The sequence below is a fragment of the Bos grunniens genome, chromosome 1 (assembly GCF_055505025.1).
Source record: "Bos grunniens cultivar Pamir isolate PY7600 chromosome 1, Bosgru_T2T1.0, whole genome shotgun sequence".
In the NCBI taxonomy this organism is placed as follows: domain Eukaryota; kingdom Metazoa; phylum Chordata; class Mammalia; order Artiodactyla; family Bovidae; genus Bos; species Bos grunniens.
This window is the reverse complement of record NC_141165.1, coordinates 69,555,246-69,570,783: the sequence shown is the minus strand read 5'-3', so window position 1 is coordinate 69,570,783 and position 15,538 is coordinate 69,555,246. Positions and strand designations below refer to the sequence as shown.

Here is a 15,538-nt window from a genome sequence, read left to right as displayed (position 1 = left end):
GAAAATAAAAACAAACCAAGTCATTACTTAAGGTTTGTTTTCTGAAAATCAAATTCCTGAAGCTGAATGGATATTGAAAAAGTATAAAAACCGAATTACCAAGAAGCCAATTCTTGGCTAGGATAGGTAGTCATGAAAAATATCCCAAGGACAAAGCTCAGATTTTTATAACATGGTGTAATGGAAACATCACTAGACTGGAATAACTTGGATTCCACTCCTGTCTGCTCTAACTGGTTTTGTGACCTCGGCCTAATAATAACCTGTTTCTATAAGAAACATAGAAAACAAAAGGGTGTAGATCAGATGGCTTCTAAGGTTTTCTTCCAATTTAATTACAATTTTAAGTCTTGTAAGAAATGTTTTTATCAGACAGCCCTACCTGGAATGTTATAATCAGATGGAATGGTAATTTCTAGGAATACAAGTATGCATATATGACAAAAGGGTGGAAATAAAAATGGTTTTGAAAAACTTATTGCTGTCACTATTTACAAAACAGAATAAACTCCAATGGGTCCTATGAGAAAACCATAGGTCATAAACCAGTCTTTTCAACTATATTAATATTCCTGAGTGACAAATAGTTTGCTAGCAGCAATGTTTATTATATTTGAGGCCAATGATGCACAAAATACCATTTTCTTGATAGTACTTAAGAAGCTGTTACTGAATTGTGGTGGTTGTGTCTCCCTCAGTCTCCCCAGTTCATATGTTGAAGTAATGGAATATGACCTTATTTGGGGATAGTGTCTTTATTAGGTTAAAATGAGCTTGGCAAGGTAGGCCTTAATCCAATGACTGCTTGGTTCCTTGTAAAAAGGAGACAGACTTGGACACAGGGAGACCATGTGAACGTGAAGATGACCATATATAAGTCAAGGAGAGTAGCCGAGAACAGATTCTTCCTTTATGGAACCAACTATGCTAACATTTCAATTTTGAATTTCTAGCCTCTACAACTGTGAGACAATAAACTTCTACTTTTTAAGCCACTCAGTTTGTGATAATTTGTTATGGCAGCCACAGAAAATACAGATGCTAAGATTGATTTACCATTATCAAAAGTAATTTATACTTTCTCATAACAGCAACCCCAACCTCTCATACCTTCCTATTTCTAATACTTCAGTGGGTTTTCTCAGAAAACAAATGATTTGGTATCAGAAGTTCAGGCATGACTTTGCAATTGCATAACTGAAAATGAAATATGAACAGATTATAAATGACCTACTTCATTTATAAATGAGTTATGAAATGTCCTTTATCGTTTAACCCCTTTATCAGTTCCTCCCCATCTAAGATTATTTAGCACATGGATAGGGGCTAAAATAAGGATTACAAAAAAAAAAAAGATTGCCAAGAAAATCACATCTTTCCCTCTTACCGTAACACGGGGCTCCTAGTGTCACTGAAAGACTCACACAGATGGAGAGTCCACTGTCTTGGGGATAGGAACTACTGGGGAATGCAAAACCAGGGTCTGGATCTTGTTAACGGGATTATCAGTGGACTTAACTGTGCATTATGCAGCACTTTAGCTCTGGAAGTGCAGTACTTTAATGACTTCATCCATGAAAGATTGATCTTGTTTTGAGTTTAAAGAAGAAAAAGTCTGTAACACCTGTATTTATGGAAGGAAAACTGTAGTTTCTTTAGTGTATGTTTCCTATCAACAAAATCAGAGCACATGCAAGAAACACGATGACAGTCACCCAAAGTGGTTAAAACTACGAATGCATTGAAAATACCACATTTAGGATACAACTATATACTGAAAAGGCAGCAATGCCAAGAAAATGGGCAATTAAAAAGATCTTGTTAAAGACAATTCTCACAAGGTGTGTTTAAAATCATCCATTTTAACATTTTCAAAATAGTTGAATTTATTATTTCATATCAACATTATGGAAGTTAAAGAGAATAATCAAGTTGTTTCATGGACTGGAAGGTGACTTATTAATTCCCTTTCATTTCCAAACCTCATCAGGCAGTCACTACATTTATGAGGTAAATCAGCTGAATGCTTGAAATCTAGATGAATTTTAAGATCTTCAATCTGTCCTGTTGAATATTCACAGTATTGACATAAATAAATCCCTTCAGATAAATGTGAATTTAAATGTTTGCAATATTCTAGCATACTTGAGAAGCCTTTCCCACAGTCATCACAAACATGAGGAAAAATTTTAGTATGTTCAATAGCAACATGTCTGTTAACATTTGTATGAAGTCTACTCCGAAACCCACATACTTGACAAACAAAGAAGTTTTTACATTTGTCAAATGTGATTTTGCTTAAGAGGCTATACTGTCCATGTTCTCCATTGTTATACTTATCACTTAACTCTATTAATTTACATGCATGCTCATTTACCACATGGCTATGCAAGTCTTCTGGATCATTCGTTTCATGTTCACAGAACTGACACAAGTACTGTTCATCGCAGCTGTGCTCCTGGAAATGCAGGTAGAGTTCACTGCTTGAGGAGAACTGAACGTCACACTGCTCACACCAATAAAGGTGATCACTAAAATGGGTGTCTGCAATGTGCTGGCTGAGGTTCTCAAAAATTACAGTCTTATAATCACAGTATTTACATATGTAGGGGTCCTCTTCATGGAGTTTGGCATGTTCGATCAGAAGCATGTTGGTAGAGAAACTCTCTTTGCATACTCGACACACGTTTGAATCAGTACGCTTGTGCTTCAAGATCATATGCTGCTTTAAATCAGAAAAATATTTGCTGTTGAACTCACAAAGTTCACATTTATAGAGGCCACTGCTATTAGCTCTCAGTAAAGGCCATTTCTGCTGGGCAGTCACATTCAAAGCTTGGCTCTTGTCAACAATTTTGCAAAGTTTAGCTGGTGGCTCTTCATCAGTTTGGTCTTGGAGACTCTCAGAGGAATTGTTTTCTGTCTCTATATCATAGTCTTCAGAAATTGCATGCACTTCTGCGGCAATTGGAACATCTTCAGCAGTGTGAACTTCTATGGGGCTCTCCTCTTGGGTTTGCTGGTGGACTGATTCAGGGGAGTCACAGTCTTCATCACAAATTTCAATATCAGCAGATTTTTCTGAAAAACAAAGCAAGACTATTATTATTACTAAATAAGACCTATTATTTACTATTATTAAATAGTAATTGGCAAAAAGAAATGTATTTTACTTTTTATTTTTTTCGCTGAACTATACAAAATGTGCAGATGCAATTAGTTTCTCTTACCTGTAGGAAAGGCAGCATGGTCTAGAATTCTAAGTACAGGACTGGGAACCAAGTAGTTTTGATTTCTGTTTCTGGCTTTGATTCCATCTGCAAATTTTGGCAATTCATTTGATGTCTCTGTATCAGAATCATCATCTGTAAAAAAAAGAATTTGGAAAAATACTTATTATTTATATCAATCAAAACATTAAACATTACATAGACAAACTGAAATGCCAGTCACTAGAGAAAACTGGGCTTCAATATCACGTCTTTTTTAAAAAGACTTTATTTCTCAGAAGTTTCAAATTTACAAAAAATAAGAAGGTAATACAGAGAATTCCCACATATACTGCATTCAGTTTCTCCATTAACATCTTACATTGTTTGTTATAACAATGACCAAATGCTGGTAAGCTATCATTAACTAAAGTCCATACTTCATCCAGATTTTCTTAGTCTTTATCTAATATCCTTTTTCTGTTCCAAGGTCCCACCTAGGATACATAACATTTATTTGTCATATCTCTAGGCTACTGCTAGCTGTGGCAGTTTCTCAGACTTCCCTTGCTTTTGATGACCATGACAATCCTAAGGAGACTGGTCAGGTATTTTGCGGGATGCCTCATCAATTAACTTTGCTTTTTCATCATTAGACTGGGATGGCTCAGGCGGTAAAGCGTCTGCCCGAAATGCAGGAAATCCGGGTTCGATCCTTGGGTTGGGAAGATCCCCTGGAGAAGGAAATGGCAACCCACTCCAGTACTCTTGCCTAGAAAATTCCATGGATGGAGGAGCCTGGTGGGCCACAGTCCATGGGTTCGCAAAGAGTTGGACACGACTGAGCGACTTCCCTTTCCCTTATGGATTATTTGAAGGTAAACACAGAGGCAAACTGCCTTGTTTTAAAAATCACATCATATAGAGAGTGGAAACTATTAACATTATTATGACTGCTGACATTGAACTTGATAACCTGGGGCTTTATCAGGTTTCTCCACTGTAAAGTCACTCTTTTACTTTCCATACTCTACACTTTGGAATTAAGTTACTGAGCACAGTCCAAAACTTAAGGAGTGGACAGTTATGCTTCACCTCCTTGAGGGAGCATTAGCTATGTAAATAATCTGGAGTTCTTCTGTACAGATTTGTTTATTCTCCCTTATTTATTTATTCTATCATTTATTTATACCAGTATGGACTCATGGATATTTATTTTATACTTTGGGTTATAGTTCAATTTCTCCCCCTCTCATACTGTTTTAGCTTTGGCTACTGGGAGCTCTTTAGTTGGCTCCTTATGCTCCTTTGGCATACTTGTATTGAATGACTCTATATGTTAAGTACTTTCTTATTTTCTCGCACAACAAAATGCTCCAGGCTCATCTTTTAGGTTTCCTGCTCCAGAATTAGAATCAGCCATTTCTCCAAGAAGCCCTCGTTCTTCTTATTGGAAAATGGTATTAGAAACCAAGATCAGGGCACTAGATGTGCTCATTGCTACTGGGATGTCATTTCTGTTAGACTCTCAGTTAACAGAGCAAAAAATATGTGCATGTGTACTACTACAAATATACTGACATCCCGTAAATGTTTCTGTATGTAACTGTTTGTGTCTATATTAAGCCAAATATGAGTTCATACTGATGTCTCTGACTGAATGTTGTTTAAATGACCACATCCTTCACCTTGTGTTCTTTCCTTCCATTAGCCCTCCAAACTGAAATGTACAGCTGAACAGAAGAACTGTGTGTAACACTGTTCTTTTTGTGTGTTTTGGTTTTTTTTGCTACTCTACACGGCACTTAGGATCTTAGTTCTCTAACCAGGGATTAAGCCTGCACCCCCTGCAGTGGAAGAAAGGCGTCTTAACCACTGGACCATCAGGGAACTCCCTGAAATACCACTGTTCTTAACTTTTCATCATAAATACTCAAAACTCTGGGTCACTCCTGCTTCGCCACCAATTCCTAGCTGACTAAAACTGATAGAGGAGGATGTGTTTTTGATGTATATGTTTGAAATAATGTTAAAGATTAAAATTCACTTACCCAAAAGTCTCTTGTTTTCTTAAAACAAGTTTAGATACTTGCTCATTTTGAAATCATCACTTTTACTCACATTTTCAAAAAGGAAATGAAAAATTATAAAAGCAATTTGAATGAAAATATTTTGGAAAATTTAAATATACCTTTGTTGTCAAAATATTTTAAGTCTGGTTGTCTCATAGAACAAACACTGTAACAATGATCAGAAAAAATTCCATTGAATCCATCTGCAATTCTGCTTATTCCAGAGGAATCTGAACATAAAACAAAATTTAAGAATTTTGAAGCACACGGAACACATAAACATCTACTGACAGCCATCTCTTTATCCAACATAAAGAAATTTTCATAGTATTGGTAATAAAGTGTTACTATTTCCCTCAATTCTGAAGGCTTTCATAATTCAGATATTGACTTTGAGCTTTGAAAGAACCATAAATTATACAATTTAAAATATAATACTTTGAAACACACTAAGATACAATTCCCATGGTCAAGAGTCCCACAAAATATGAATATGCAATAAATGTGTTAATTGCAAAAGACACTGAATTAACTACCAAGCAGATCTGCCATGTACTGCAGAGAAAGCATAATACACAGAGGAAGGTCTGAGGACCAGTTAGAGCTTCTGAAGACAGTCATTTCAACTCTTGCCTCGGAAGGGCCAGTTAGGTAGACCAGGTTTAATTTCCTCAGATATGAAAAACAAGTAGGCTGGGTTGGTTAACAGGTATACCTGAGACTGCCCCAAGTATACATGTGCATAGCATATAGGTCAAGACCTCTTATTTGCCAAGATAGTAGAGCCAATCTCAAAGAAAAGATCTAAAATTATGCAATCAAAATGAAACTTAAAACATTTCTGAAAATAATGTACAGGATAGTTTTTTTTCAATGATGCAAAATAGCTTTGATCAAAGTTATTATTAAGACTTAAGCACAAGCTTGGGAAACACAGACAAATTTCAATTATGCTATGTAAGTATGTAACTTGGATATCTAATCTTAAATATCTATAAACTATGAGGATTAAAATAAATGTTTGTGAAATTTTTATGTATGCCTAGTACACAGCAGACATTGAGAAATATATTTTCAGAGAATTTACTTAGGTTCCTCTTATGCACAAGTTGACCCAGATATTTAACTCTAATCAGATCATTTATGAGAAAATGGATGGAAACACAATTGCATGGGAATTAAACATTGCCTAACTTTTAAATATTTTAATCGTACACTGACCTGAATAACGAGAAGGATGTAAAGTCTTCCTTTTTCTTTTTTTAGGATATTCATTCATATCTTTTTAATCTAAAAGATGGAAAAATTTAACAAATACATCACAGTAACAAGTGTTAATATTGTTATGTAAATTTATTCTAATAAAAAAATTGGCTGGCGATAGGAAATGTGTGCATCACATAAAAATTGACTTCATGAGTGAAATGTTAAACAATCTTGCTTATATTTTGGATTTACTTTTCTGATCAAGTTTAAAGGCAGGACACTGAGATCTGTTTTCTTTCTCCCTGAGGTTGAGAACTTTTCAAATGTTGATGTAATTGTGAAAATTGAATAATTACATAAGCCTAATGCTTATCTTTTATAAAAGAAAAATGGTACCTATGGCACCAAATTAAGAGTTTTATAGGTATATTTCTTACAGTTGGGAATATTTTGACAGTTTTGAAGCCACAGTTCAGTTCAGTTCAGTCGCTCAGTCTTGTTTGACTCTTTTGCAACGCCATGAACTGCAGCACGCCAGGCCTCCCTGTCCATCACCAACTCCCGGAGTCCACCCAAACCCATGTCCATTGAGTCGGTAATGCCATCCAACCATCTCATCCTCTGTCGTCCCCTTCTCCTCCTGTCCTCAATCTTTCCCAGCATCAGGGTCTTTTCAAATGAGTCAGCTCTTCGCATCAGGTGGCCAAAGTACTGGAGTTTCAGCTTCAACAACAGTCCTGCCAATGAACAGCCAGGACTGATCTCCTATAGGATGGACTGGTTGGATCTCCTTGAAGTCCATGGGACTCTCAAGAGTCTTCTCCAACACCACAGTTCAAAAGCATCAATTCTTTGGCACTCAGCTCTCTTTATAGTCCAACTCTCACATCCATACATGACCACTGGAAAAACCATAGCCTTGACTAGACGGACCTTTGTTGACACAATAATGTCTCTGCTTTTTAATACGCTGTCTAGGTTGGTCGTAACTTTCCTTCCAAGGAGTAAATGTCTTTTAATTTCATGGCTGCAATCACCATCTGCAGTGATTTTGGAGCCCAGAAAAATAAAGTCAGCCACTGTTTCCCCATCTATTTGCCATGAAATGATGGGACCGGATGCCATGATCTTAGATTTCTGAATATTGAGCTCTAAGTCAACGTTTTCACTCTCCACTTTCACTTTCATCAAGAGGCTCTTTAGTTCCTCTTCACTTTCTGCCATAAGGGTGGTGTCATCTGCATATCTGAGGTTATTGATATTTCTCCCGGCAATCTTGATTCCAGCTTGTGCTTCCTCCAGCCCAGTGTTTCTCATGATGTACTCTGCATAGAAGTTAAATAAGCAGGGTGACAGTATACAGCCTTGACGTACTCCTTTGCCTATTTGGAACCAGTCTGTTGTTCCATGTCCAGTTCTAACCGTTGCTTTCTGACCTGCATATAGGTTTCTCAAGAGGCAGGTCAGGTGGTCTGGTATTTCCATCTTTTGAAGAATTGTCCACAGTTTATTGTGATCCACACAGTCAAAGGCTTTGGCATAGTCAATAAAGCAGAAACAGATGTTTTTCTGGAACTCTCTTGCTTTTTCCATGATCCAGTAATGTTGGCAATTTGATCTCTGGTTCCTCTGCCTTTTCTAAAACCAGCTTGAACACCTGGAAGTTCACAGTTCACATATAGCTGAACCTTGGCTAGGAGAATTTTGATCATTACTTTACTAGCTAGTGTGTGAGATGAGTGCAACTATGTGGTAGTTTGAGCATTCTTTGGCATTGCCTTTCTTTGGGATTGGAATGAAAACTGACCTTTTCCAATCCTGTGGCCACTGCTGAGTTTTCTAAATTTCCTGGCATATTGAGTGCAGCACTTTCACAGCATCATCTTTTAGGATTTGAAATAGCTCAACTGGAATTCCATCACTTCCACTAGCTTTGTTCATAGTGATGCTTTCTAAGGCCCACTTGACCTCACATTCCAGGATGTCTGGCTCTAGGTGAGTAATCACATCATTGTGATTATCTGGGTTGTGAAGATCTTTTTTGTACAGTTCTTCTGTGTATTCTTGCCACCTCTTCTTAATATCTTCTGCTTCTATTATGTCCCTACCATTTCTGTCCTTTATTGAGCCCATCTCTGAATGAAATATTCCCTTGGTATCTCTGATATTCTTGAAGAGATCGCTAGTCTTTCCCATTCTATTGTTTTCCTCTATTTCTTTGCACTGATCACTGAGGAAGGCTTTCTTCTCTCTCCTTGCTATTCTTTGGAACTCTGCATTCAAATGGGTATATCTTTCCTTTTCTCCTTTGCTTTTAGCTTCCCTTCTATTCACAGCTATTTGTAAGGCATCCTCAGACAGCCATTTTGCTTTTTTGCATTTCTTTTTCTTGGGGATGGTCTTGGTTCCTGTCTCCTGTAAAATGCCATGAACCTCCATCCATAGTTCATCAGGCACTCTGTCTGTCAGATCAAGTCCCTTAAATCTATTTTTCACTTCCATTGTATAATCATAAGGGATTTGACTTAGGTCATACCTGAATGGTCTAGTGGTTTTCTCCACTTTCTTTAATTTAAGTCTGAATTTGGCAAGAAGGAGCTCATGATCTGAGCCACAGTCAGCTCCTGGTCTTATTTTTGCTGACTAGTATAGAGCTTCTCCATCTTTGGCTGCAAAGAATATAATCAATCTGATTTCAGTGTTGACCATCTGGTGATGTCCATGTGTAGAGTTTTCTCTTGTGTTGTTGGAAGAGAGTGTTTGCTATGACCAGTGCATTCTCTTGGCAGAACTCCATTAGCCTTTGCCCTGCTTCATTCCATACTCCAAGGCAAAATTTGCCTGTTACTCCAGGTATTTCTTGATTTCCTACTTTTGCATTCCAGTCCCCTATACTGAAAAGGACATCTTTTTTGGGTGTTAGTTCTAAAAGGTTTTGTAGGTCTTCACAGAAGCATTCAGCTTCTTCAACATTACTGATCGGGGCATAGACTTGAATTACCGTGATATTGAATGGTTTGCCTTGGAAACGAACAGAGATCATTCTGTCATTTTTGAGATTGCATCCAAGTACTGCATTTTGGACTCTGCTGTTGACCATGATGGCTACTCCATTCCTTCTAAGGGATTCCTGCCCACAGTAGTAGATATAATGGTCATCTGAGTTAAATTCTCCCATTCCAGTCCACCTTAGTTCACCGATTCCTAAAATGTCGACATTCACTCTTGCCATCTCCTGTTTGACCACTTCCAATTTGCCTTGATTCGTGGACCTGACATTCCAGGTTCCTATGCAATATTGCTCTTTACAGCATCAAACCTTGCTTCTATCAGCAGTCCCATCCACAACTGGGTGTTGTTTTTGCTTTGGCTGCATCCCTTCATTCTTTCTGGAGTTACTTCTCCACTGATCACCAGTAGCATATTCGGCACCTACCAACTTGGGGAGTTCATCTTTCAGTGTCCTATCTTTTTGTCTTTTCATGCTGTTCATGGGGTTCTCAAGGCAAGAATACTGAAGCCACACACTCCCTTAAAAAAAATACTGTCACAAATTTATATTAATCCTCTGGCTTCAGAGGGGGGGAAAAATCACCCTCATCATTCAGAGGCTCAGAATACAATTTTCAAGAAAAAATCCTTTGCTTACTCATGAGGTCACACTCAACATTCTATTGAGAACAAAAGAGATGTGGCAGCTATTGAATAAATATCCATAGACTGTTATAAAATTGACTAGTTTTACCATATCCCACTTACTTGGTGTAATTCTTAATACTGGAGTGAGGAAAACTGAATTACAGGGAAGTTTTCACAGATGGTGAAATATGTCTGTAGGAAAAATAGGACAAAAGTCTTATGAGCAAAAATGTAGTTCATTTCTGAGACTCAAGGTACCAGATGTTAGTTAACTGGAAAGCTATACAGAATTAACTCAAGTACAATATTCTTTTAAATACATACTCTATTAAGTACTAAAACTTTTATAAATTGATAAATACGTGACTATATGTAAATATGTGTCATATTTCTTTCAAGTGAATTTACCTTCTAAAGCTATCTTAACACCAAAAAAGGAACATAAATAAATACACAGGAATATAAATCTCATTAATTTATTTGTGTGTGCTCAGTTGAGTCCAATGTCTTTAAACCCCATGAACTGTAGCCTGCCAGGCTCCTCTGTCCATGGGATTCTCCAGGCAAGAATACTGGAGTGGACTGCAGTTTCCTACTCCAGGGGATCTTCCCCACCCAGGGACTGAATCTCCTTCTCCTTCTCTTTCATTATTCAGTCACAATGAAAACCAATACAATCAAAGCTGACAAATTAGTACAGGCTTTTTTTTATCTCTTTTTTTTGGCTGCACTGGGGTAGCTTGTGGGATCGTAATTCTCTGACCAAGGTTAGAACACGTGCCCCCTGCTGTGGAAGCACGGAGTTCTAATCACTGGACCACCAGGGAATTCCCAAATTACAGATTTTAAACTATTTAAATCCTCCTTATAGATTGTTAATAGAAGAATAATAATGATCATTTTTTGGGCACCAACTATGTACCAGGCTGTGAACATACTTTATTATTTAAACCTATGATTAGAAAAATCTATAACACGCTCTCCAAATCACTATTATCTACCCTTTGTTACTGATAAAGAGAGCTTACCAGGTGGCTCAGTGGTAAAGAATCTGCTTGCACTGTAGAAGATGCAGGAGATACAGGTTGGGACCCTGGGTCAGGAAGATCCCCTGGAAAAAGAAATGGCAACACACTTCAGTATTCTTACCTGGAAAATCCCATGGACAAAGGAACCATCGCAGAGTTTGACACAACATAATGGCTATACAACAATTGATAAGGAAATTGAGGCATAAACTTAAGTCAGGGGAATAGTAAATAAGTGACAGGGTTGAACAGAGATCTAACTTGAACATAAGATTTTCAAGTCTATGCTTTTAATCTCTTTTATTTATAGAAATAGGGAGATAAATTAATCAGTCCAACTGAAGTAGTAGTGTTAGAATCAGAACTCTTTCCTCCATTTCAGATTAGTGTTCTTTCTACTATAGCAGTGGGAAAATAAGGAATGTCAGAGAAAAAACGCATTGTAAAGTTTTTCTGTGAACTTATAAGCTTCTTTTCTTATCACCACGGTGATACAGGTACACAGCAGGTAGAACTTGGCATCGTTGGAACTTGAGGTGCACATACTACTTTTGCTGCTTTATTAAGTGCTGGGTATATCAATACTGGGCTTCCTAGGAAGAAGTGGTAAAGAAACCGCCTCCCAATGCAGGAGACTCAGGTTTGATCCCTGGGTTGGGAAGAGCCTCTGAAGAAGGAAACAGCTACCCACTCCAGAATTCCTGCCTGGGAAATACCGTGGACAGAGGAGAATGGTGGGAAATACACAGCTCATGGGGTCACAAGAGTTGGACACAACTTACCTACTAAACAGTAACAAATCATCAGCACTATACATAATGTAATCATACACTTAAAGTGCTGCTGAATTTACTGCGAATTTTCTTTATTTGATTTTTCACAACAATCCTGTGAGGTAGATAGAAGGGCTACTATCAAATCTACTCCAATTTTACTGAGGAAACAAATTCATTGAAGGTGAAGTCAACTAAGTAGAAGAGCCAGCAATGAAACAGTGTGTCTTCTGACTTCTGGGTTTACAATTGTGTGATTAAATCTTCATTTCTAATCACTGTCACCAGCAAGTTACATCTTGCTCCCAGTCCTTAGTCAGCCACCAACTGGGAGGAGGGTGAGGGAATCACTCAAAGAAACTGACAACCATGATATTTGCAGAAATGATGTCAACATGTATAATGCCTCATCTAACAATGCAAATTAGCATTCCCTGAACTCACCCCATCAAGTGTATTAAAAAAAAAAATCAGCTGTTTTCATATTTATGTAATAAACTAAAATCTTAAGACTTATTTCTAATACTTCTTTTGTACAGAATTTATACAGCTGAAAGCTTTATGCTTCATGTTCTAAATGTTTTACACATATCAGACAGAACACTGAAAACTGTCAGCCGAGCATTTCAAACACTTCAAACTCTTTCAAAGAAGCAAGGAAACCAAGAATGGCATTAGAATTAATGTTGCAAGCTGGCTTGGATTCAGACTGTCAGGTGAAAAGAACAGGATTACCTTGATCAGGAAATGTTTGAGTCCTACCTAGGGCTGAACAATATCCAAAAGTTTACAGGGCCTCCTTTAAGCAAGATGGTAAAATGCCCACTCAAGACCAAAAATGCTAACCACCCTTCATTTCAGCAAATGCTTTTATGTGCCTTTTGTGTGTATAACTGCCCTCATGAACTCTGGCTTTTTACCTAAGGATGTCATAAACACATTTGCTCACTAGTCCTCCTCTTTTAATGGGAAGATTCTGAACATGCAATTTTTCACTCCTCTTCCTCACTTAAAAAAACTACAGATAAAATTAATATATGTCACTGTAGTAAACTCAGAAGAAAAAATAATTAAATCACTTAGAATCTATTCATCCAGAAAAAAACACTGTTAATATGTTCTCCCCTGGTAGCTCAGTGGTAAAGAATCTGCCTGCAATAAAGGAGACACAAGAGAAACGGGTTGGAAAGATCCCCTGGAGAAGGAAATGGCAACCCACTCTGGTACTCTTGCCTGGGAAATTCCATGGACAGAGGAGCCTGGTGGGCTACAGGCTATGGGGTTGCAAAAGAGCTGTACAAGGCTTAGCGACTTAACATTTTAAAGTATAGACATGTAGACATTATCTCATGCTAAGGGATTCATACATACTTTAAATTTACAAAAAGCTAACCATGCCATCCAAAACACTCATTAAAAAAAAAAAAAAGCAACTTAGAAGACATTTGTCATCATCTTTCCAACTGTCATTTTTTCAACAATAAGAACGTCTAAGTACAAACCACAATACAGATTGGCAGACTCTTTTCGGCAGTCAGCACTTGTATCGGACGTCAACCTTTTTAAGACCTTTCATGCAGTGTAAATATATATGACAAGCATTTACAATAAAAAGCTGGTTTTATACTACAGAGTTTTAGAAGCATGTTCTTCCCCAGCCTCATTTTGAAACAAGTATATGTCTTTTGAAAGACATGAAAACACAGAAATGCTGCAGGAGGAAACTTGAACTAGAACCCACCACACGTCCCATTTAGTGTCAGTCTTTGCTTTATCACTTTGCTTAGAGATAAACTGCCTCAAATCACTCTTGTCCCTAGGTTGTACTGAAAAACAAAACCACAATGGTTAGAAGTACCCTAATAAGTGCCTTAGACTATATGGCTAGGGACTTAAGAGCCTGAAGGTTGCGACTCCCGGCGCGGGCAAAGGATGCGCCGCCGGAGGGTCACCACGCCAGCCGGCAGGGCCTGAGGGCCAGCGTGGCACGGATGGGGGCCCGGGGCCCAGAGAGGCCGCGCAGGAGCCACCGGGACCCGGCTTCTCCACCGCGCGCCACGTACTGGCCCCATCCGGGCCCGGCGACTAGCCAGGAGTCCCAAGTCCCGACCCCAAAGGCACCATTCGGAAAAAAAAGCAGCGGGGGACCGAGGCCAGCCGGGGCCGAGATGCCCTCAGCAAGGGGTGGAACTGCCTTCGGGATGGGGGAGGGGCGCGCCATCCCGCCAGAAAACGAAGGCAGGGTTTCAGTTTTAAAGGCGCCATCCGGTCTTCCCTGCCCTCTCCCGCAGGAAGCTGCGCCCCCGGCCCTTGCAGCAGTCCGGGGCCCGGGCCGCTCCGCCCTCACACTCACCAGTCCCCGGGGCCCGCCCGGCCAGCCCAGGCGGCGGCCGAGACGCCCGAGCGCGGGCGGAGGGGTAGCGCAGCCCTGCCTGCAGGCGCTCGGCGGCAGGCGGCGCCGCTCTGGCCCTGGAGCTCCCCGGCGCTCCGCCGGGCGGGCCCCACTCCCTCCCCGCGCGCCCTACGCCCAGCCTGCGAGGCCCCCGGCCCAGGCTCCGCGGCCGCACTCACCGCCGCGCTCCGCGCCTGCGCCGCACGCCTCAGGGGCCCGCCGAGAGGGCGGGGAGGTGACGAGGTGAGAGTCGGGGCCGGGGAGCGAGCGGCGTGGCCTCGCCTCGCTCCCGGGCTAGGAGGGACCACCGGCCTCCAGCCCCGGGGGTGGCCCGGCGGCCCGCGCCCCCTGCAGGCACCTCCGCGCCTTCGCGGGTGCCTTCCGGGAGGGGTACGGCGCGTCCCGGAAAGAGCGGGTGATTCCACCCTCTAGAATTACTCCTAGCGAGGCTGCCGAGGGAACTCCCTCCACCACCACCGCCCTGCTCTCCCTCCCGCCCAGAGGAAGTGGGGGGAGCAGCAACGCGCGCCAGACGCCCTTTTCCCACCAAGTTCCTCCACGGGGACAGGCGAGAATGGTCTTGGTCGGGTTAGGCAAGGCATGTGGCATTTCAAACCGCAAAGAGTGGAATGCCGCCTGTTGGGGACGAAAAGGGCAGCCGTCCGCAATGCAGGAGGGGAAATTTAAAAGATCGCGGATCATTCTTAGTCTTTATCCTAATTCCCTGCCTCAAAAAATGTTGGTGGAATGAATGTGACATGATGGCGGATTGGATTAGATGATTTCACTTTTTCTGACCTTGAGTTTCTAGGAGCAGATGTAGAGAGGATAGCGACTGAACTGAACTGAACTGACTGAAGTAAACTTGGAAACGGGGTGTGATCACACGTTTAATATTTTTGACAAAGAGTTAAGGTTGTTAGTCCAAATTTACAAATTAGTAAAGTGAGCTTGTGGGGGTGTAGAGGCTAGGTTTTATTCATTAATGATTGTTAAGTGGATGATGCGGCCCTTCTGGATTATCATGTGCCCAAGGTCACTAGTAGGACTGCAATACGTGTTTTTTTCTTTCATCGTGTGTGTGCTTTTCTTGGTTATCACATACTAACCAATCAAGCACCAGATAGTAATAATCATAGACCTTAATTGGACCCCATCAGCTAACTCCCAGGAGATAAAATCATATTTGAAAGAGACACTAGTGTGTGAGACAATTTTT

At 40.2% G+C, this 15,538-nt stretch overlaps 2 protein-coding genes across 5 annotated transcripts in view; one reads left to right on the top strand and one right to left on the bottom strand.

Moving 5' to 3' along the window:
- Positions 1-1,860: 1,860 nt before the first annotated feature.
- ZNF639 (zinc finger protein 639) lies at positions 1,861-14,890 on the bottom strand. Of its 4 annotated transcripts, XM_086395156.1 has the most exons (8): positions 14,281-14,517; positions 13,669-13,753; positions 11,155-11,237; positions 10,247-10,318; positions 6,503-6,571; positions 5,401-5,511; positions 3,231-3,365; positions 1,861-3,081 (listed from the first exon to the last, which is right to left on the bottom strand). In XM_086395156.1, the coding sequence occupies exons 5-8, from the start codon at positions 6,558-6,560 to the stop codon at positions 1,928-1,930; spliced, it is 1,458 nt and encodes a 485-aa protein (XP_086251282.1). In that variant the 5' UTR covers positions 6,561-6,571; positions 10,247-10,318; positions 11,155-11,237; positions 13,669-13,753; positions 14,281-14,517; the 3' UTR covers positions 1,861-1,927. The 4 variants fall into 4 exon arrangements, with proteins under 4 accessions (XP_086251282.1, XP_086251291.1, XP_086251266.1 ...); XM_086395165.1 differs by lacking the exons at positions 13,669-13,753; positions 14,281-14,517 and adding an exon at positions 14,867-14,890; XM_086395140.1 differs by lacking the exon at positions 13,669-13,753 and having other exon boundaries at positions 14,499-14,675.
- Positions 13,840-15,538, top strand: part of LOC147379581 (uncharacterized) — a 28,626-nt gene continuing 26,927 nt past the window's right edge. The window contains exon 1 of the mRNA XM_086395178.1: positions 13,840-14,562. Within this exon, the coding sequence (XP_086251304.1) occupies positions 13,919-14,562 (644 nt within the window). The 5' untranslated portion in view covers positions 13,840-13,918. The remainder of the gene's footprint in view (positions 14,563-15,538) is intronic.

What these genes read in the sequence shown, in the direction of transcription:
- ZNF639 (XM_086395165.1), bottom strand. Translation starts at nt 6,560, where the DNA reads ATGAATGAATATCCTAAAAAAAGAAAAAGGAAGACTTTACATCCTTCT. An exon ending in ACATCCTTCTCGTTATTCAG is followed by an intron (nt 5,512 to 6,502) that starts GTCAGTGTACGA and finishes TTTTATGTTCAG; the next exon opens with ATTCCTCTGGAATAAGCAGA. An exon ending in AAAATATTTTGACAACAAAG is followed by an intron (nt 3,366 to 5,400) that starts GTATATTTAAAT and finishes TTTTTTTTACAG; the next exon opens with ATGATGATTCTGATACAGAG.